The 22327-nt window shown below is 49.8% G+C and overlaps 1 protein-coding gene across 1 annotated transcript; it reads right to left on the bottom strand.

The window, feature by feature from the left end:
• Positions 1–21529: 21529 nt before the first annotated feature.
• LOC136510715 (large ribosomal subunit protein uL2-like) lies at positions 21530–21895 on the bottom strand. Its single transcript, XM_066505073.1, has one exon. The coding sequence runs from the start codon at positions 21893–21895 to the stop codon at positions 21530–21532; it is 366 nt and encodes a 121-aa protein (XP_066361170.1).
• Between the last annotated feature and the right edge of the window lie 432 nt (positions 21896–22327).

Below are 22327 nucleotides of genomic sequence, written 5' to 3' on the forward strand. Positions count from 1 at the left end.
GTTATTCGTTCAACTGATTGCACCATGTGTTATAGCTACTTGAGCACTACAAATTTTCTTAAAGGATCATGGTCTGGATCGGATCAGTTTGCAAGATATTAGTTCCTCAATGTAGAGACATGAAACCTGAAAACAGTCATTCAGTCCATTGAGGACTTAGCAAATTTTTTGAGCTCCAAAGTAGTAATGGATTCCAATTTGAGGGCTCGGTTGGACTAAGTTAGAGACTGAGCTAGGTCTTGACCTTTAAACAAAGTTTGTTCTACTCAAACTGAGCTACAACTTTTATTAAAGGTGCAACTCCATGCAAGCACTGTAAGTGGTTGGTCAACATAGGTCAAAGTATCATCACCGTAAAGCTTAAATTAGAGTTATTGACCGATTGAGGCATTTTCTTGACTTCTGCTCAACATGAACCTTTCATGACTTTTGTTGTAGAGTTCATCTAGAGTCATTTGGGCAAGGTTACAAGGTTTGATTGATGACCTACATTTCCATTTACTTAATAGTGCAATTCAAGCACTTAGTAAAATCATTCCAATAAGGATATAACTTATCATTTCATGTGACTTTTTTATTCCAAACTTCATGAAACTTTTCCATGGATCAATATAGATGGGTATTGATGTGAGACTCACGAAGATATTCCAATAACACCACCCAAGCATATATCTTGAAAAGGGCCTATATGTAAACAAGGGTGCAATATCCAAGTTTAGGTTGGGGCTCATTTCCATAGGTTTGACCTTGACATTTTCATCATCACTTAATATGTCATGTTCGAGCTCAAACCCATTGCTTAACTGGTGGCAAACACCTGGGGTGTTACAAAAATGGCCCGCACACACGATTGAAGGCAAGAACATTACACACATTCATACATTCTCATCTTGTTGGTAGTTCTATGCTCAAAGCGCACCGGAGAGTATTTCAGAACATCATATTTTTCTCCTTACAAAAGCTATGGCTAGCTAAGATTATTATCGATAATTATGATTCTTGAATGTATCTCAATTAAAAGAGTACCAAACTCTAGTTAGTAAAAGAGTATTGTGACAATGAGGGATACAAACTGAATAAAAATAAAGTGGCTCAGTAAGTCAGTAGGGACGAGTGAGTAAAAAGATTCATGATCTTTCTATTAAATGAGACGTTATATAGCCAGCGTCGACGAAATTGCTCAACCCTCGAGCTTTTTGGCCTGTCATCATGGTGCGGTTGCGGTCGTCATAGCGCCGTTCTTCACGGCGATCATCATTGCGATGCGGCAGGCGGTCGAAATGAGTAGTCTAAGCGACGTCGTCCTTACGCTGCTGGTCGGCCTTAGGCAGATTGAATTCGGGGAGATCGTTGACATAGCCATATTCGATCTAGTCAGAGAAGCGATACTGCATGGCGCTTTGATAGACGGCCGGGTGGAGTAGTCGTCGTGTATGATGTCCGAGTAGATGAATATGGGGTGGACGGCTCGCTTGATGGCTCGGGTGGCTCGCTTAGTGGCTCGCTTGGTGGCTCGCCTAGCCAGAGGCTTGCCAACGAGATCTATGCCACCAATGCGAGACTACGTAGAAAGACGACGAGCACAGTTAGATTTCTGCCAAAATAATCATACACATATGTAGATATCTGGACACATACTATATCATAAGATATTTGATTGAAGATTAAAAAGTTGACTTAGCTTGTTCGATTGGAGTGGTCATCCAATCATGGAAGGGTATGCTTAATTATCGGCACATGCAAGCCCACGAATACTCCGTATCTCAGGTTGTGTAGTCGACTTGCATGGCCATACGTGTTACTTGCATGGCCCTGATCATCGAGAACTTGATTAGGATTTCCTGGCCTACTCTTATCAGCTTCCGCCGGCGAAGTATGGGGCCATGTAGCCATACGCTAGGGCTTGCGTCGAGTTCCATCACGAGCTGACGGAGGATGCTGTCGGGGGATGACGAAGGTCGATGACAATTGCCGATGCAAGTGTGTGTGTGTTTGCTCCTTGTTTGATTGCCTTTGACGCATGGTGTGCTGGCTAGGAAGTGTCGTCTGATCGGGGCTTCAGGGGTATCATGAGTATGTGTGGTCGCGATGATCCAAGCAACGAGCAACGCCACCGCCAAGGCTCATGGACACGTCGATCCAAATCCTCATGCCATGACACGTTGCCGAAGAACGCCCACCGCAGGAAGCCACGTCGCCGCGGATGACGTTGGTGAAGAAAATTTCCATATGTTTCGTCATGGGATCAACACGCACATTTGTTGATGGGGCTATAAATATAGGTGGAGCTCAGGCTTGGCTTAGGTTAAGCACCTTGGGGATGTGTTGCCCTTGTGTGTGCTTGGTTTGAGAAGCCTCTAACTCACTTGTGCTTGTGAGAAGTGTGAATCCTTTACGAGTGAGTGATTCTAGTGTGATTTCATCATAAGGTTGGATCGAGTAGCACTAGGTGTTCGAGTTGCAAGCCAGTGGTGCTTGTTACTCTTGAAGGTTGCCACCTCCTAGACGGCATGGTGGTGGTCTTAATCAAAGCACACAAAGAAGATTGTGTGATGCTCTGGAGAAGTGATTGTGAGGGGTATTGTGCTCACCCCACGGTAGCCACAAAGAGCAACTCTAGTAGAGCAAGACGTGAAGGGCGACAAGTGGTCCGACCGAGTCAAGTGCTAGAGTTTATGGTAAGCACTCCACGTGGGAGAGTGTGACTTGCAGGTCACCACTAGCAAGAGGATTGGCGGCAACCTTAGAACTTGTCTCAACAGAGACTAGCATGTTGGCAAGCACGTGAACCTCAGGATAAAAATCACCATGTCATCCTTGTCTTCTCGTTGGTTTGCATCCACATTACACAAGCTTGAATTTACTTTGATTTACATTGTGCTTAAGTAGTTGCTTTTATAATTAGTTAGCTTGGGTAGCTTGCTAGTTACCTTCCTGCTTGTGTAGCATAGAAGTAGCTCTCTTGCGTGACTAATTTGGTTTGAGTAACCTTGTTAGTCACTTTACTTAGTTTGTGTTGCTAAGTAACTTGTGCTCTCTAATTTGGCATTAGTTACCTTGTTATTGAGCATTGCTAGTGAGCTTAGGTCTTGTGCTTTTGCTTACTAGTATGTGTAGGAGCTCCCTCGTTGTTTGAAGTACTAGTGGCATAGGTTTGTGTGACCTTGCTCCTAGAATTGGCTAGGTAAGCTCTAGCTAGCCTGACATCTTAGTTGCTTGTTTAGGATCTTTGTAAGGTGCTAGAGAACTTAGATAGAGGGGTGTAGTCTTGGCTAGACCGATAGTTTTAATTCTGCATTTGTTTCGGTTAGCCGGCGTGTTTAATTTTAGAAAGGACTATCCACCCCCTCTAGTCTGCCATCTCGACCCTACACCCATTACTCCTTCTCCGTCCGTCTGATCCTTGGCTCGTCCAGGGGCCTTCTACTGCGATCTTCCTTTAGAGAGGGCTATGGGAGGTTAGCTTAGTCAATCCATTAACGTGGCCGAGCCACTATTGGAGTCGCTCGGGATGAAGGAGATAGTAGTGAGGGCAAGCAAAGTAATAAGGTCAGGATGTCGGTAGGCGGGCGTTGGCTCGAGAGGTGGCGCTTCTAGGCGGATGGCTCAGCGGTGGCCTTCCCACATGGGGAATCTCGGAACTCACCTTGATCGGGTAAACCCCTTTTGGGGGGCTAAGCGCCTAGATGGAGGGGCCAGCTGAGCCATCGCTGCCTCTAGGAGTCTTGGCTGCCTCACCGACACCTAGGTGGTCGGGCACCACTGCTACCTTGGCTCTTTCTTCACCGACGCCCTTCCCGTGTCGCGGTTGGGGCCGTCGGGAGCACAGGGGGTGATGTGCGTGGTCGCTTTAGCAATGCAGTCCTACTCATAGTAGTAGGCTTGCTCAAAGCTACCTTGGACGGTGACGACTCCCATGGGGCCAGGCATCTTCAGCTTCAGATAGGTGTAGTTGGGGACAGCCATGAATTTGGCGAAGCATGGCTGGCCCAGGAGAGCGTGGTAAACACTGAGGAAGTCGACCACCTCAAAGGATAGTGGCTCCTTGCGAAAGTTGTTCGTCTGGCCGAAGGTGACGTTGAGCCAGATGCACCCGAGGGCCACAACATCCTTCCCTAGGATGATCCCATAAAATGACACCTTGCTGGGGCATAGGCTGCTCCGTGGGATGCCATCATGTCTAGGGTGTTGGCGTAGAGTATGCTGAGGTCGTTGCCACCATCCATCAGCACCTTGGTGAGGCACGTGGTGCCCATGATCGGGCTGACCACGAGCGAGTAGTGACTCGGGTGGAGGACACAATCAGGATGATCCCCTTGGTCGAAGGTGATGGCCATCTGGGACCACTAGAGTCACATTAGGGTGGCAAAGTTGTGCATGGCATTGACCTCCTGCTTAGTGATGTGGCACTGCCGGTAGGACTGGTATGCCTAGGAGCCCCCGAAGATCATGAGACAGCAATTGGCCTCAGGGAACTTGGTGTTGTCCTCCGAGGCAGCGTCCGCTGGTCTGCCAACATTCAAGGCTAGCTTCTGGGCCTTGCCCTCTTGATCGAGGGTACCACAGATGTAGCCCCTGATGGTGGCACAGTCCTTGAGGAGGTGCTTTGTCTGCCCTCCATGGAAAAGGCAGGGGGCTTCGAGCGTGTTCTTGAAGTTCTTAGGGCACATGGCGTGCCCTTAGGTTTGAGGCCTGGTGGCGTGGTTGGCTGCTGCCACCATCTTCTCCCCATGGTGCTTCTAGTCCTTGTTCCCCTTGTCGCAGCGATGTTGGGCTAATGCCAGGTCGTCGCTGCTGTCCCCTCTGCTGAGGTGGGCAGCAGCTTTGGCCTTGCCACTAAAGTTGGCCTAGATCGCCTCCTCGCTGGTGGCGTACTAGGTGGTGATGTCTAGGAGTTCCCACGTTGTGCGCGGGCTCTCACAGCCAAGCACATGGATGAGCGCCTCGCAGGTTGTATCGTAGATGAAGGCATTGATCATGTCAACATCAGTGATGTTGGATAGCTCATTGCGCTTCTTAGAGAAGCGTTGGGTGTACTCCTGAGGGTCTCATCGTCCCTTTGCCTATAGTTGCGGAGGTCCCACGAGTTCTTGAGTCGAGTGTACATACCCTGGAAGTGACCAAAGGAGTGATGGTATAAATTAACACACGCAGATAAATCCACAAGCGCACGGATACCGCTGTAGCTTTCACCTAGAAGTATTCCAAGTATCGTATCCATAGAGAAATATGTGAGACTAACTACAGTCTAACTTAACTAAGGATAGCATCAAGGTTATGATAAATAGGAGCAGAGAGAGGATAACTAAGGTTCTCTTGTTCTAACTTTGGTAAGCTATGTCTTCTACTATTTAACTGAGGACATTACTAGGAAAAGACACCAGTAGAGGATGTTTTCCTTCAATCAGGTATTACTTGTCCGATAGACTGGAGGTGGACTACAAAGGATTCAATGAGGCTATAAGAGTCACCCTCGTGAGCTACCATCGATCCAGAATGCAAGGTGTATCCACGATTAACCTTAGTCTAAGCACCATGCTTACACTTATGATTAATACTTTACACCCCCTAATGGGAATGAGGGTCCTGATCTTCCATCAGGTGGTGGTAACTATCGTTGTGGCAGAGAATGACACACCGATCCGGCTTCAGATCAAAAGATCGAACCCTACAATCTTAGCACCACAGCTCCTCTGGTTATCAACCGAGTCTCGAACCAGGTTGACCTTGCCAAGAAGGCTAATCCCTGCCTATGCAATGAAGAACACAAGCAAGAACAAGAAAGAACACAACCAAATTGCAGATGAATGATTAATCTCTCAAAGTTGGGGAATTACAACCGATGAACGGCGAAACTGTTCTTGACAGAATAATCTAAGCAAAACCCAAACCCTAATGGAGGGGCAGAGGCTATTTATGAAGACTCTAGGGTCATGCAAGACCCCTGGACACACCCCTAATGGGCCCAAACACGATACACGGTCCAATGGACCAAAAGACGGTGTCACAGCACCCTGGCAGATTCTGGATGCTGACTTATTTTGACGATTCCTGTTGATTGCGAAGAGCTTTTGATGTGAGACCACTTGGATTGGCTTCCTTATCAAATTAGCTTTCCATCCATATGTGGATCATCAAAAATGGAGTCCGGATGCGTCTTGGGTAACCAGTTTAAGGCAGACTAGTTCTGAAGGCCAAGGCAGACTCGAAATCATGTTTGGACCGGGCCTCTGGTTCCTGTTGGACGTCCCTGCTGGTCATCTTCGCCTCCACCATGTCCTCTAAGTCCTTCATGACCCTCTCCAATGTTCCTAAGCAAGATAACATCATTAGGTAGTAGTCTATTCTCAAAAGTATAAAAATGATCGCTTAAGAACGAGCTCACCTCTAAATTGAGTTGACGTGTTTGAGCCTGGGTCATTGGACCTTGCATGACGGTTGGAGGATCAGCGGGTATATCCGAAGGAGTGATGTCCTCATCATCCTCCCCCTCTTGAAATGGAGTCGTCCTCGACTCAAGCTCATCTTGTTCTCCCAAATAAGGTTTCAAATCTGCAATGTTAAAGGTGGGACTAACCCTGAACTCGGGTGGTAACTCAAGTTTGTAGGCATTATCATTTATTTTCTCAATTATCTTATAAGGACCAGCTGCTCTTGGCATTAATTTAGACTTATGCAGCTCAGAAAATCTATCTTTTCTCAAATGTAACCAAACCAAATCACCCGGTTCAAGTTTAATCTCTTTTCTACCTTTACCACCAGCAATTCTATACTTTTCATTCATGCTTTCAATATTTGCTTTAGTTGTTTCGTGCAACTTACGAATAAAATCAGCACGCTCTCTAGCATCACTATGTATTCTCTCAGTGGTAGGTAAAGGCAAAAGATTAATAGGAGCACGGGGGTTAAAACCATACACTACCGGAAAAGGACTTACCTTGGTGGTGGAATGTTCTGCCCTGTTATATGCAAACTCCATATATGGCAAACACTCTTCCCACATCTTCAAATTGCGCTTCAAAATTGCTCTCAACATGGTGGATAATGTTCGATTCACAACCTCAGTTTACCCATCAGTTTGGGGATGACATGTTGTAGAAAACAGCAGCTTGGTCCCCAATTTATTCCACAACGTGCGCCAAAAATGACTCAAGAATTTTGCGTTGTGAACTGAAACAATAGTAGAAGGCATACCATGCAAGCGAACGATTTCTTGAAAGAAAAGGTCAGCAATATGAATAACATCGTCGCTCTTATGACAAGGAATAAAATGTGCCACCTTAGAAAAACGATCAACCACCACAAAAATGCTATCCCTCCCCCTCTTAGTCCTTGGCAAACCCAACACAAAATCCATAGATATATCAGCCCAAGGAGTAGAAGGAACAGGAAGAGGCATATACAAACCATGTGGGTTCAACCGTGACTTAGCTTTTGGACATATGGCACACCAAGCCATGTACTGCTCTACATCTCGCCTCATCCTTGACCAAAAGAAGTGTGTGGATAGCACCTCCTCCATCTTCTTGGCACCAAAATGTCCCATCAATCCGCCTCCATGTGCCTCCTGCAACAACAAAAGACGAACGAAACCACCTAGAATGCACATAGGCGGTTAGCTCTAAATAAAAACCCATCATTGATCATAAACTTATTCCATGTACGTCCCTCTCTACAATTAAGCAACACATCCTGAAAATCAGGATCAAGCGCATATTGTTCTTTAATTGATTGAAGACCAAAAATCCGACAATCAAGTTGGGACAGCAATGTATATCTTCTAGACAAAGCATCAGCAATCACATTATCCTTCCCTTTCTTGTGTTTGATAATATAAGGAAAAGATTCAATAAATTCAACCCATTTAGCATGCCTATGATTCAGATTATTTTGAGAGCGAAGATACTTAAGCGATTCATGATCGGAATTAATAACAAATTCTTTAGGTCACAAATAATGACGCCACGTCTCTAAAGAACGAACAAGTGCATACAATTTCTTATCATACGTGGAATAATTAAGAACAGGACCATGCAATTTTTTACTAAAGTAAGCAATGGGTTTACCATCTTGCATCAAAACACCTCCAATGCCAACTCCACTAGCATCACATTCTAGCTCAAAAGTCTTACCAAAGTTTGGAAGTTGCAGCAATGGTGCATGTGTAAGCTTGTCCTTCAAAGTGTCAAAGGACTCCTCATGTGCCTTTCCCTAATAGAACACCACTCCTTTCTTCATCAACTCATGCAACAGGGCAGCAATGGTGCTGAAATCTTTAACGAAGCGGCGGTAGAATCCTGCAAGACCAAGAAAACTCCTCACCTGTGTGACGGTTTGGGGAACCAGCCAGCTCTTTATGGCTTCAATTTTCATCTCGTCCACCTCAAATTCCCTATGGAGTTACAACATAGCCAAGAAAAGAAACTCTATCCGTGCAAAAGATGCACTTCTCAAGGTTACCAAATAAACGTGCATCATGTAAAGCATTAAAAACAGCACGTAAGTGATCCATATGTTCATCAAAAGACTTGTTGTAAATCAATATATCATCAAAGTAAACTACCACAAAATGACCAATAAAAGCTCTTAAAACCTCATTCATTAAGCGCATGAAAGTGCTAGGTGCATTTGTCAAACCAAAAGGCATAACTAACCACTCGTACAACCCAAATTTGGTATTAAACGCAGTTTTTCATTCATCTCCAAGTTTCATTCTAATCTGGTGGTAGCCACTTCGCAAGTCAATCTTAGTGAAAATTATAGAACCACACAACTCATCAAGCATGTCGTCTAGCCTAGGAATAGGATGATGATACCGATTAGTAATATTATTGATGGCTCTACAATCAATGCACATACGCCAAGTTCCATCTTTCTTAGGAACCAAAAGTACAGGAACGGCACAAGGACTAAGGCTTTCACGTACATACCCATGGTCCAAAAGGTCTTGGACTTGCTGATGAATTTCCTTAGTCTCCTCGGGATTGGTTCGATAGGCAGCACGGTTGGGCAAGGTTGCTCCCGGAATCAAATCAATTTGATGCTCTATTCCTCTCATAGGTGGCAGCCCCAGGGGTATCTCAACTGGAAAAATGTCCTCATACTCCTGCAAAAGGTTAGTGACAGCAGGAGGCACTGAGCTAACAATATCATCAAGTGACAACATAGCTCGTTTGCATACCAATGCATAGCAAATATCATCATTAGAAATTTCAGCAAAGTCATATTTTGTTGCAAGCATAACACCACCCTTCAATTTAATCCTCTCAACCTTAGAAATAGATGTAGACTTATCCTTTTTAGGTAGGAAAATAGAATTAGCAACTTGCTGATTTTCAGATTGGACATCATTCAAACTAGCAGCGCGTTCTCTATTAGCTTGTACAATTTGAGCAGGAGTCAAAGGTACCAAAGTAATTTTCTTTCCTTTATGCACAAAAGTGTATTTATTACTTCTACCATGGTGTGTAGCATCATTGTCATGTTCCCAAGGATGACCCAATAAGAGTGAACAAGCTTGCATAGGTACCACATCACAATCAACAAAATCAGCATAAGAACCTATAGAAAATGATACTCTGCAAGTTTGTGTTACCTTTGCTTTACCTGAATCATTTGGCCACTGAATATGGTATGGACGTGGGTGTGGGCATGTGGTCAAGCCAAGCTTCTTGGCCAAATCAGAACTTACCAAATTGTTGCAGCTACCTCCATCAATAATGACATGTGTGCGATGGTCGCTGATGACAAAAAAAATCTAGAACAAGTTATGGTGTTGTAGCTTCTCAGGTTGCTGGACTTGTGAGCTGAGCACCTGCTGTACAATGATGCTCCTATAGGCCGGCGTGGCCTCGTCACCAAGGACTTCGCCATCCTCCTCATCTGCATCTTGGTCTTCTTCATCCTCAATGTCAGAGGTGCTGATGTAACCATCTTCTGTAGCAATATATGCTCGCTAACTTGGGTAGTCCTTCTGCACATGGCCAATGCCATGACAGCGGTGGCACTGAATGCCCGAAGTGCGTCCCGTCAATGCAACGGATGAGGAACTCTTGGTAGGCACCTGCAAAGATTTTTTACCTAAATCTGAAGGTCATGTGGGAGGTGCCTTAGGTGTAGCGGAAACTCCAGAGGCTGTTGGTCGCTTGCTCGCTGGTGGAGGCGCCCGAAAAGTGGTTGGCTTGGTCAGCCCCGAAGATGGTGCTAAGCATGGCGTGTATGTGGTGGTGCTGACCTTGCTCTTGCTCTACTGTTCACGCCCCTGCAATTCTTTTTCTACAAGCATAGCAAACTAAAACAACTGGTTGACAGTGTTAAATTCTTTATAATCAACAATGTCCTGAATCTCACGCCTCAAACCCGAATAAAAATGACAAATGGCATCTTTGTTTCCCTCTACAACACTATAGCGCATCAATCCCTTTTGGAGCTCACCATAGTAATCCTATATAGATTTATCTCCTTGTTCTAAACGCATCAATTTCTTATGCAAGTCTCTATGATAAGGAGGAACAAAGTGATCATGCATGGCTACCTTAAGTTCTTCCCATGTACCAGGTAAAGCATCCTGTGCAGCTAGCCCATTCCACCAAATAATGGCAAAATCCTTAAACTTTTGTTCACCATGTACCAGGTAAAGCATCATGTGCTCTTGGCTGACACACTCGTTGAAACCCTTAGGATTGTTATCTCCAGTCTGATCACCTCCTGCCATGGTAAACACAAAAACAGGAACAAACGATGAAAGTTATCCCTACCAAATGACTACGTGGTTGTAGTGGTGTCACTTTTCACAACAAGTGAAAGCGTCTTACCAAGCTCTTACAAAGTTCTTACCAACGCAAGCAGTGGGCAGTACAACCGGTGGCTGGTTCATGATACCTGTGAGGCAGTGGTACCGAGATTGCAAAGCCCTTTTTCTGTACTGATCTGAAGAGTTTGTGGAGCTTGGAAGGCACACAAAGAGTAATATGTATATTTAGCACACAAGTTAGTAACAGAAAGTAATGCTGAATTATAGTCCAAAGTACTTGTTCTCGTTGCTGGTCTAAAATATTCCAAGTACCAGGTGTGTGACAAAAGTATGGTGGATAGCAAGATGACAGGTGTGTGAAAAACAAGTATGATGGATGGAAACAATAACACAAACAAGGAACCAGATAGCACATACAAACACAACTCACTTTGGTCTTCTCTATGTGCTCCTCTAGATATTGTTCCTCTTTTGCCCCTCTCTTTTTTCTATTTTTTGGGCTGTCGTTGTTTTTTTGAGAAATTTCGACTTTTTCTTTTTATTTTTTTGATATTTTTCTTCACTTAGGAGCACAAAAGAAGTAACCATAGAAAATATGAGCTTAAACAAGTGAAAGACGTGGCTTGTGGAATTTCCAGAAGACGTGCTCAAAATCGACAAAAATCTTGTGACCATGTGTGGGGGTATTAACCCCTATACCCTTACGGCTAGGCTTAGGCCGGCCCAGATCAGGGGGTCCAGCCCACTGGAAGACGACGCGCGGCTCGGCCAACCTATTCGGAATCCCACGCAAGGAGGCAGATTTGGAGATCAAGCAAGATCCTGGTCGGTTAGAATAGGAATCCTTATCCGGCCACCTATGGCAGTTGTAGCTGACTAGGATTAGTTTCCAGATCTATAACCCTGCCCCCCAGACTATATAAGGCGGGCAGGGGACCCCTCTAAAAAACATCTCTCATTGACATACAGCAATACAATCAGACGCAGGATGTAGGTATTACGCCTTTACGGCGGCCGAACCTGGATAAAACATTGTGTCTGTCTTGCGTAACCATCTTGTTTGTTGCTTGCGCATCCATCTACCAATAATCTACTACCTTGGGTATACCCCTAGGTAGACTGCCGACCATATTTCATCGACAGTGGCGCGCCAGGTAGGGGATATGCGTACTGCTCTCCAGGCGAACAAGATGGTCATCATCCCTGGTTCCATGGCTACACCGAACGACCTCATGTTCACCATCGGCCAGATCACCTAGACCACTGGCTTCGACGACTTCATCGCCATGACCCCGGAGGAGGTGCGAGTTCAATCTGCGCCGACCACTGCTTCACCTGCATCGGTTACGGCTCCGACCATGGAAGATCTGGCTCTGACCACGGTGGATCTAGCTCCGACCATGCCAGTGTCGTCTTCAGCCATGCCGACAACCCGTCGTCTGCTTCCTCGCTACAAAAGGAGGCAGATCGACAACACCGACTTGCTCGACTCCATCGATCGGGTCGGCACCAAACTTGCCGAAACCCTAGCACTAGTAAGTTCGATTCAAAGTCAACCTAATGAGCAGGTAACTACGACCCACAATAGATCTACCCGACCAGCTCGGGCCAGTCGTCCTATATGACTCGGTACGGATCTCGTGGTCACATCTACTCCTGAAGGGCGCTCTGTCCATCGCCGGCCAGCCCCTACGACGGGTCTCCGACTCTCCGAGTATGAAGCCTCGATGGAGAACCACTAGGTCCAGCCCTATGGCCTGCACAACTTTGTCAATATGGTTCGAATTGAGGATTATCAAGAAGGATCGGTCCACACAGTTCAAGAGGGTGGCTCAAGCTCCTCGTCCGGCATCACATCTAATGCCTCCGTCCACACCGAGCTCCAGCATCATGACGATGAAGCCGTTGAATACAATCTGGATACCCCAGACCACGCCTCGAGTTTCCCACTATTCATGTCCTTCCTACCAAGGTGAGGAAACTTGATCAATGTCGTTAGTAATGACGAACTGCCGGCGGTCAGCGAAACAGAACAAGAAAGGCTAGCATGCGAAGCACACAATATTGACCGGTTTAATCGCCGACAAATTGAAGCCGAGGCAGAGGAAGAAGCCCGATGCATAAGGGTCCAGCCATGTGACCTTAACAATGCTTTTGACAGGGTGGGGGATCAGCAGGTCTTTAGGACTCCAAGCGCCAATGTAGCTGTTGCTATGGCGATAATGCAATGACTACCCAACACCCCGGAAACACAGGCAGTTCGTGATGATATACAAGCTTACCTGATGGCTGCTATGGCCCAAACTGCAGAGATTGTAAATCAAGCCCGGGCTCCATCCATCTCAGTCGAATCAAGCCACAGCCGCCAGTGCTCAAGTCGCTCACAGCCACCCAACCAACGTGGCTCACACAACAACGACCCATCAGATAATCATCAAGGCGGAAACGGTGGCCATGATGGTGGTCAGGACGTCAACCGCCATCGGGAGGACAACCGCCACGATGTTCGGGATGACAACCGCCGAGACAACTGTGATAATCGCCGCGATAACCACGATCGTGGGGTTAATCAGGATGGCAACCGAGATCGCCGTGATGGCAATAACAATCTCTGCCATTACCTCGAAGGACGCGATCTACGCTATCGCATCAACCAAAGAGCCAATGATTGTGCATCCCATGAAAGCTATCGCCGTATGGAATATGATACTGCCCACGGCCCTCCGGAACTTCAAGCTCAAAAAACTTCAGAAGTATGACGGCAAGGAGAACCTCGAATTATGGGTCATGCTCTACGAAACTACGTGCAGATCAGCCATGGCTGACAAGCACGTCATGTCTAACTACTTCCTAGTCGCTGTCGGCCATGCAGGTCACCAATGGCTGGTCAGCTTGCCGACGAACTACTTTGATTCTTGGCAAGAGCTCAAGCAAGCTTTCATCGACAACTTCATTGCTACTTGCGAGCAACCCGGCAACAAATATGATCTGCAGCGGATTCGAGATCGGAAAGATGAGCCACTATGCGAGTACATCCAGCATTTCTCGGAGATGCGTATCAAGGTCCTGTCAATCTCCGACAACAAGGCAATCGAGTCTTTTGTCGGTGTTTCGTACAAGCACTGGAAAGTAAATTTATAGTAATGCGCGTTAGGCTCGGATGGTGCGCTAAAGGACACAAGATTTATACTGGTTTGGGCCAAATGTCCCTACGTCCAGTTTGTTGCTGCTCGTATTATTAGCACCATGAACGGTTTGTAGTAGGGGGTACAAACGACCGAGAGAGGGACTGGTCCCAAGTCTCTGATGGAAGGGTTGAAAGGAGGTCAAGAGCTTCGTAGCAGCTTGACTGTGTGTGTGTGTCTTGTATTGTTCGGTCAAAAGTCCGTCCCTTTGATGGAGGAAGCGCCTCCCCTTTTATAGATGAAGGGGCTGGCTTTACAAGGGTAAGGGCTTTAGGAAGTGTACTCTACGTCTTGTGGTTCACGTCTCCCCGGCCTCATCCTTCATTCTGATGAGTGCGAAGGAAGATAAGCGCCTACAATACTATCGATGCCTCTGTAGAATGTCAGGTTGGTTACAGAATGCTGCCCCATGCAGGGTATGGGTTGCAGCATGGTGGTTTGACTTATGAGCCTCCCCAGCCTTGCTCCACACGCCTTCTGGTTCCTATGAGTCTTTGTCAGAGGGACACGGGGTCGGGGTCCGGAGTAACACCGTGGTCAAGGTCTTCCGACTTGGTGGACCTGAGGGGTCGGGAAGCAGGCGCCGCTCCCTTGGGTCCATAGCGTGGTGATGGAATATCCGTCATTCGTGGAGATAGCAAATCCTTTTCTAGAGCGCAGCGGTTGTCGTATATCTTCGTCGGGTTCCGTGTCCCAGGGCTGAAGGCGGTGCCTACAATTCTACAGGGCGAGGAATACACACCTGTAATACCTTTCGGGCTCTGCGGCGCCCAGAAGGGTCTAAAGCACCTGTCACGTCGTTCCCTGGTAGTACTTTTCCTGTCAGGGCGCAAGGTATGGTCCTTGGAGCCATGGTTGACCCGAACGTCTTGTCTTGCCCTATACCCATCATCTTGAGGGAATGGGGAGAAGTTGTCAGGTAAGATGAAATAAGTATTAGATATCGAGCAGGGCGAGGCTCGTTCCTTGCCGTCGGGTGAAACAGGGACCAATCCCTATCTCTTGGGCGAGAGCGACCCTGCCCCTCCGGGGTCGAGCGAGGCGGAATCTATCCCTCAGCCCTCGGGCAAGACCGAAACCGCCCAAAAGGCGTCAGGCGAGATGGAGACTAGCCCTGAGCCCTTGGGTGAGGCAGAGCTATCTTCAAAGGCATCGGGCGAGGCGGAGTCTATCCCTCGGCCCCCGGGCGAGACCGAGCCCGCCCCAAAGGCGTCAGGCGAGACAGAGACTAGCTCTGAGCCCTCGGGCGAGGCAGAGCTATCTCAAAAGGCATCGGGCGAGGTGGAACGAAACTCCTGTCATTCGAACAAGGGACGTAACGACGCCCTTATGCGTCCAGAAGTTTTTAACGTTCGGTGGTTATTGGTTCCACCTTCTGGGGTACCCTGGTATTCGGCCCCCGACAGTAGCCCCCGAGCCTCTAGGTGGTTCGAGTAGAACCGCCTGGAGGGTGTTTTTTGATTTTGTTGAAGTTACTTTGCCAGAGGGTGCGTGCGAGCGCACCCGATGGGTGTAGCCCCCGAGCCCCCGGGTGATTCGAGTAGAGTCACCCGGGGGGGTTGTATCGGACCCTTCGTGGGTAAGGCTGAAGGACTTAGTTTTTTGTCAACTGGATATTTTTCGAGGGGGTCATGGTATCCCGTTCGTGGGGATCTCATTCAGGGCTGACCTAGCTGGGGCTCGACCATGGATCGAGACCTTAGTAACGCTTGCGCCCTTGATTTTGGATCGTTCGCGGACCCGTCCCTAGTTGGGCCGGTCGCCGAGCTTCTGGGCCTTAGGTGGGCCAAAGAGAGAAAAAATCTTCATGACCTACATTTCCTAGATGGGTAGAGAGTCCGGATTCGCCTGGGGAAGGCGAACCGTCCACCGCAATTTTTTGGTGGGAGAGGATAGGGACTGTGGGCATGTGTCCCGCGCTGTGACGCGGCGGGGCGCGTGGTAGGCCTAGAGATCGTGGCGGATGGTTGCCCTTCTTGCGTCTGTCGCCCCTATAAAACTACGGGGTTCGCCCCCATGGTTCCGTATTTCGCTCCCTTGCCTTTGCGTCTCGAAACACCCACCGCCAATCGCCCAAGCCTCCTGCACCTGCGCCGCCACCGTCAGCCAGCTTGCATCCATGTTGCAGCCGCCGTCAAGCTTGCGCCTACCCCGTAGCCGCCATCGAGCTCGCGCCCACCTTTCTCCCCAATTGCTTTGATGGAGTTGTGGGGCAGATCTAGCATCACTCCACGGTGTTTGGATGGCCTCGTCCGCCGTGGCCTTCTCTGCCTGCTGTCCACCGTCCAGGAGTGGCTGCTACCTGGCGACGAGGGTGAGCCGGTGCCGCTCAAAGGGTATGTTGTTTCTTTCGCCATCTTCCATGAGCGGGGATTTGTGGTACCCACGCATAGATTCCTTTGGGGGCTGCTGGATTATTATGAGGTGGAGCTGCAACATCTAACTCCCAACCAGGTTCAACATATGGCGGCGTTTGTTGCCCTGTGCGAGGATTTCTTGGGGATTGATCCCCATTTTGATCTGTGGCGGTATTTCTTTACCATTAGTTTGTCGAAGAGGAAGATTGGGGGGAAAGATGTGAACGTGCCAATGGGATGTGCCAGCATTCATCTGCGCCATACCCGGTCGAGGGGTTACCCATATATGCATCTAGCGACATCCAACAAGGGATGGCACTCGCAGTGGTTTTATGTTAGGGATGATGTGAGTGCCACCCTACCGAGGTACACTGGACGCCTTATTGAAGAGGCTTCGGAGTCGTGGAGCTGGGGCGTCCAGTCTAAAGACAAGAAACACCTCTCCGACCTTCTTTCCACCCTCCAAGCCTTGAAGGATCGGGGCGTAAAGGGGACAGGGATTATCAGCGCCTATCATGCGAGGAGGGTGGCGCCGCTTATGGCGTGCGTGCTTCCCCTGCATCGGATGATGCCCGGAATGTCATTCGAGGGGACGGTGCTTGTTGACGAGGCGCTCCCTTTTTCAGAAGTGGCGTAGCGCATTAAGGAGGCGATAGAGACGACAAAGGATTCCAAAGGCAGCGTCCTCGACATTGTGTATCCGGTGCCCGGACATCCCCCAATGCGGCCAGAACCTGGGTTCTTTGAATTCGTAAGCCCTCTTCTCCCGTGCTCTTTTCTTTTTCCTGAATCTCCATTTTTTAATATTTGCTTTTGTGACATTGGGACCAGCCGAGGGGGCTAGTCTTCAAAGATAGTCCGGTTCCACTGCCGAAGGACAAGGCCATGGTGGCGGCGAATCGACTCGCGGCCGAGCGGGACAAGAAAGCAAGGGAGCAGATGAAGAAGGCGAAACGACTGAAGCAGGAGGCACAGGATCGGGGAGAGGACGTGAGCAGTGAGGATGACGACGACGACGATGACAATGATGATGATGACAAGTTAGCCATCGGCGTGGATTGGGATGTCCTGGAGGACGAGGACACGCTGACAAGTGGCCACCCGTCCGTGTAGGGACCCTTCCTGTTCCACGCGGAGGGAAGTGAATCGGTGAGGTCGATGGAGGCCGGCGAGTCCGCCGCTTCGCACGGTGTGCCGGCCGAGGACCGGTGGATGGAGGAAAGCGGGCCTGCCGCTGCCGACCCCGAGGTGATGGTGGAGGGGAGTGGCTCTGGTGCCACGCCCCACGAGACGGGGGAGGGGAGTGGCTCTGGTGCCGCGCCCCATGAGACGATGGAGGGGAGCGGCTCTGGTGCCGTGCCCCATGAGACGATGGAGGGGAGTGGCTCTGGTGCCATGCCCCACGAGGTGAGCCCCCCTGCCTCGGAGCAGGGGGTAGGCTCGAAACGGTCCTGCCCAGATGAGTCGAGGCAGGGATCTAGGGATCCGTCCCCAAAACACTTCCGCCGGCCGAGGACGTCAACGTAAGCTGTTGATTGCCCTGTTTTCATCCTTTTCCATTTCTATTTTGACCTAATGGCTATTACCTTTGTGCAGGTTCTTGTGGATGGGTCACCCCCTAGGGCTGGCGCCCAAGAAGAGCCTCGCGCATTCAAGTGGGATGGATGGCGTCGCCTGGCGTCACCCCTGTTTCAGGCAGGAGTGGTGCCGACGTTGGAGCCATGTTGGCCGACTCGACGGCATCTGTGGTGGCGTCCACGCCCGCGGTGGTTACCAAGCAGGCGGCTTCCTCCGTGGTGGACGTGGTACAGCCGGCCAAGGGCCGCATACCGTTGGTGGAGGTAGTCATGACCGCGCCAAGCCAGGATCAGCCGGGCACAGCCGTGATGGCGCTCGAGGGCGTAGTGCAATCCGCGCCACCGGGGCCCAGGTGGATCCACCCGTGGTGCTCGAAGCGGCCTAGATGGAGGAGGGTCTAGTCAGAGGGTCCTCGAGCATGGCGGTGGTGCCGCATAGGGTCAGGAGGAAGCTGCCCCTGGCCCCTTTGTCGAGAGGAAGCCGCTCCAGTGGATGGCTGCTCAGGACCCGACGTCGGCTCTTTTCTCGCTCGATGATCATTCCGAGAGCATGGAGCGGGAGGGTCTTGACATCAGAATCTTGACCATGCTAGAGGCCCTGGACTAGGCCAGAGGAGCCCTGCATGAAATCGTTGTTCCTACTTCCTAGGTATTCGCTTGGTTTTCTTCTTTCTTTGCATGTTTTCATTTTTTCGCATTTCTGATACCAGTCTTCTTCTTCAGGTTCTTGTTGCTCGTAGCCGAAATAAATCCCGATTCCTCCGTGAGCAGAAGGCGGAGTGGGATCGCCTTTCCGAGGAGGCTCGGCTGCGAGTAGACATGGCCGCACAGCTTGCTGCCGCCTAGGAGCGGGAGGCCCAGGCGCGTCAGGACACGAAGGAGGCCCACGGGATGTTTGAGGATTTGTCGGCAAGGTCCAAGCTGGATGGGGAGGAGATCGCTAGGCTCCAAAAGGAGCGAGACGAGCTGCTGCAGAGGAATGCCGTGGCTAATGAGAAGGCCGGCGAGGTCCTAAAGGAGCTGGAGATGGAGCCGGACCTCCAGCGGAAGGCCGAGAGTAGGGCCATGGCCCATCAGTAGAAGGTGGACAAGGACGTCGAGGTGGTCCGTTCTCTCCGGGCGGATCTCGGTGATGCGGTGAGCCGAAGGTTGAGCGCCGAAAACATCTCTGTCAAGCTGGAAAAGGAGCTTGCCCATATACGAAGGACCCTTCAGACTGAGAGCGATGAGCACGATCTTCTACAAGTTGCGGTTGGGGTGGTCCTTGATGCCCTGAAGGTGGTGGAGCCGGTGGAGACTACCCCGCTCACGGCTCGTGCTGCGGGTATCATGGCTTGGGTGGGCCAGCTTAAGGAGAGTGCTTTTCACGCCGGGATCACGCAGGCCTTCACCGTCGCCCATGCTCATTACAAGAAGGAAATCAACCTGAAGGTGATGAGCGAAGGTTTCTCGTCCACCTACGAGGATGATGAGCTAGAGGCAATGGAGAAGATGGTTGCTCCCCTTGCAAAAAACCTAGCGGATAATCTGAAAGAGATGGTTCTCCCTTCGCGGGAGTAGTTAGTCAAATAATTTTGAGGACAACTTATATGTAATATGTGAACAAGTGTCAGTATTTTCGAGTCTGGACGCAGTTTCGTGATTTTGCTTCGTAATTTCGTTTTGTTTGATTTTTTGCGATCTTACCAGTCTTTCTCGAATCTTGCCGCTGGTCTTGATGCGAGGAGATTGTTTTGGAAGAAGGAAGGGAGGTAGCCGTACCTTAACCAGCCCCCAAGTAAGGTCTGACCACCTGCATTTGCTAGGGTCGAGGGTTACTAGAGACCGAAACGTTCAGATGGAATCCCATTCCGTGGTTTTGGTGACAGGGTCGACGAAGTCCTTGGATGGCATTGCAATATTCCCCGCCCTGTCTTCCAACAGAAATCCCCAACTGGGGACTCTATGAGCTCGGCAAGGTAGGGCCTTCAGACCTGTGTCCCTGTATTGATTGGCTCGAGCCCTCGGGCCTTGTTAGGGTCTGATAGGGGTCGGCCGTAATTTGTGTGTTACCCCATCCTTGATTTTCGTAATCGGAGGGGCTGAGTAAACGACACTTGCCTCGATGGCTCGAGTATCGTGCTCAATGAGCTCACTAACGGGTATGTTCGTGTGGAATCCGGGTCCATCATTTGCTGATGGGGTCAGCAGAGCCCTCTGGTGGCACTCCACAACTTCTTAACCTGCCTCCCGGCAGATGCCCGAGCCATTCGATAGGCTTAGGCAGCCCGATGGCCTCTCCTCGATGGAGATTCTGTGGGTTTGGCTCGGGGTTAGAATCGAACGAGAAAAGGTTGAGATGTCCATGTCTGCTTCTGAGCGGGGTCGGGCAGGGCCACTGGGGCTTGTCTCAGTTATTTCTCCCTGGCTCTATTCGGCACGAGGCGGCCTCGAGCCCTTCATGGGCTGGCCTTCGAACCTCGGCCTGCTGCCGCCTATATCGAATGACGCGACGGCCGTTTCATGATGCGACATGAAGCGTTGGGATGTTTTGCATATGTATAATATAATCAAAATAAAGGCGGGGTTGGTAACGTTACCTGGGCGGTATGAGTGACGGAAAGCTCCTACCAGATGTGTCCATGCGGGGTTTGGGCCTTGATGTTTGCGATGAGGTTGGAGTAACCTGCATAAGAATCGCTATTCTTTGTTTTTTGTATTTCGGTGGCGGTTCGAGCCGTTTAATTAACTTGGGCAACCTGACATCTTCTCCTTTGGGGGAGATTCTGTAGGCGGACCCCTCCGAACCCTTCTTGAGAAGGCAAACGTCAAAGCTGGAGATGCGAGGGGCGTTGAGTATGATTTTTCTGGTGAATAGAAACACCGTAGCTACCGAGGCGTAGGGTCTGCTAGTTCGTCCAATTTTACTCAAAGTTCTATGCCCGTATTCCACATCTCTAGTTTCAAGCATATGGAGGGGTCGGGTGAAGCGAATGTCTAGACTGGTAGACATCCTCGGCAGCCCCTGAGTGATGTTTGTGTCCTCGCCGTTTGACGGGGTCGGAAGTTTGGTAATAAATCTTTAACGCGTAAAGTATGAAGGCAGAGATGCTTATCTTTTTTCTTTGGATGTTCGTTCATCATCTCTCCGGGGTCGCATGGTCGACCTAGGAGATTCGTTGGGCTCCCCTTTACAGAGGTCCTGTCGTTGGGTCGTTCCATGGTCCTGCATGGGGAGGCGAAGGGTCATCTACCCATGTGGGCGCCTTAATTGCCGCGTCCGGAGCGGGTCAGTGGCGGGCCATACCCGGCAGTGTCCAGTTTGACCGGGGGGGACGCCTTGTCGACCGGGGTGCGTCCCGTCAGTTCTGGTGCATCCCCTTAGGTATCAATCAGCATTGATTCCGTATTTAAGGAGGGGAAGGGAGAGGGTTTTTCGTCCAACCTTTCGCCTTTCCTTAGCTATAGTGGCTCCTCTTTAAATAGGGAGGGGGAGGGGAGTTCTCATCCCACCTCTTCTTCTGCCTCTATGCTGCTATCTCTCCTTTTTCTTTCTTTCTGCCGAATGCATCCGTGCGTCGCGGCGGTTCCTGAGTGAGGAAGAGTAATGCCAGAGAGAGAGAGAGAGAAAACTCACAAATCTGCTCGTGAATCTGGAGCGTGATGTCGAGCCGGAGGTCATCCAATGTAGATGAGATGATGCATGCCGCCCTTGCTGAGGAGTCGCTGCTGCTGAAGGAGAAGGGGCACTGGTGGGCGCCGTGCGTTGTCGACTTCACCGTCGTTCGCTGTGCTCCTCCTTTGGTGGGAGGGGTTTCCTGCCCTGACGCCATTGTCAGGGTTGTGGCTGGCGATGATGGCGTAGTCCCCGGACGCCCCGGCGGAGGCGTCGCTGTCGGGGTTGCGGCTGACGATGATGGCGTTGTCCCCGGACACCCTGGCGGAGGCGTTGTAGATGATGGTGCCTTCGAGGATCCTGCGGAGCGGCGGGATGTCGCCGATGGAGAGCATGGCGCGGTGGCCGCAGTAGATGAGCTGGCCCATGTATACACCTCAGGCGTCGCCGATGGAGAGCGTGGCGTGGCGACTGCAGTAGACGAGTTGGCCCGTGTACACGCCCCGGGCGTCGCCGATGGAGAGCATGGCGCGACGACCGTAGTAGATGAGCTGGCCCATGTACATGCCCCGGGCATCGCCAATGGAGAGCGTGGCGCGGCGACCGCATCAGTACTTGTAGTAAAGCTAAGCAGAGACTGTAATTGAATAATTTTGTGGGGGAAGCCCCCGAGTAAACAGTCCTGAATTTACAAGTATATTAGTCCTTTTTGTAATGAAATCACTTTGTAAGCGGCGAATTTGTGCAAAAAATGAACAAATCTTCATCTTTTGCCTATGGCAAGTAGTTTCATAACTTTCTTTCTTTTTGTAGAAACGGTTTTAGTGTCCTCCGACCCTTCTCACGGTCTAAGTCATAAG

The sequence above is a fragment of the Miscanthus floridulus genome, chromosome 16, assembly GCF_019320115.1.
Source record: "Miscanthus floridulus cultivar M001 chromosome 16, ASM1932011v1, whole genome shotgun sequence".
Classification (NCBI taxonomy): domain Eukaryota; kingdom Viridiplantae; phylum Streptophyta; class Magnoliopsida; order Poales; family Poaceae; genus Miscanthus; species Miscanthus floridulus.

What these genes read in the sequence shown, in the direction of transcription:
- LOC136510715 (XM_066505073.1), bottom strand. Translation starts at nt 21,895, where the DNA reads ATGGGCCAGCTCATCTACTGCGGCCACCGCGCCATGCTCTCCATCGGC.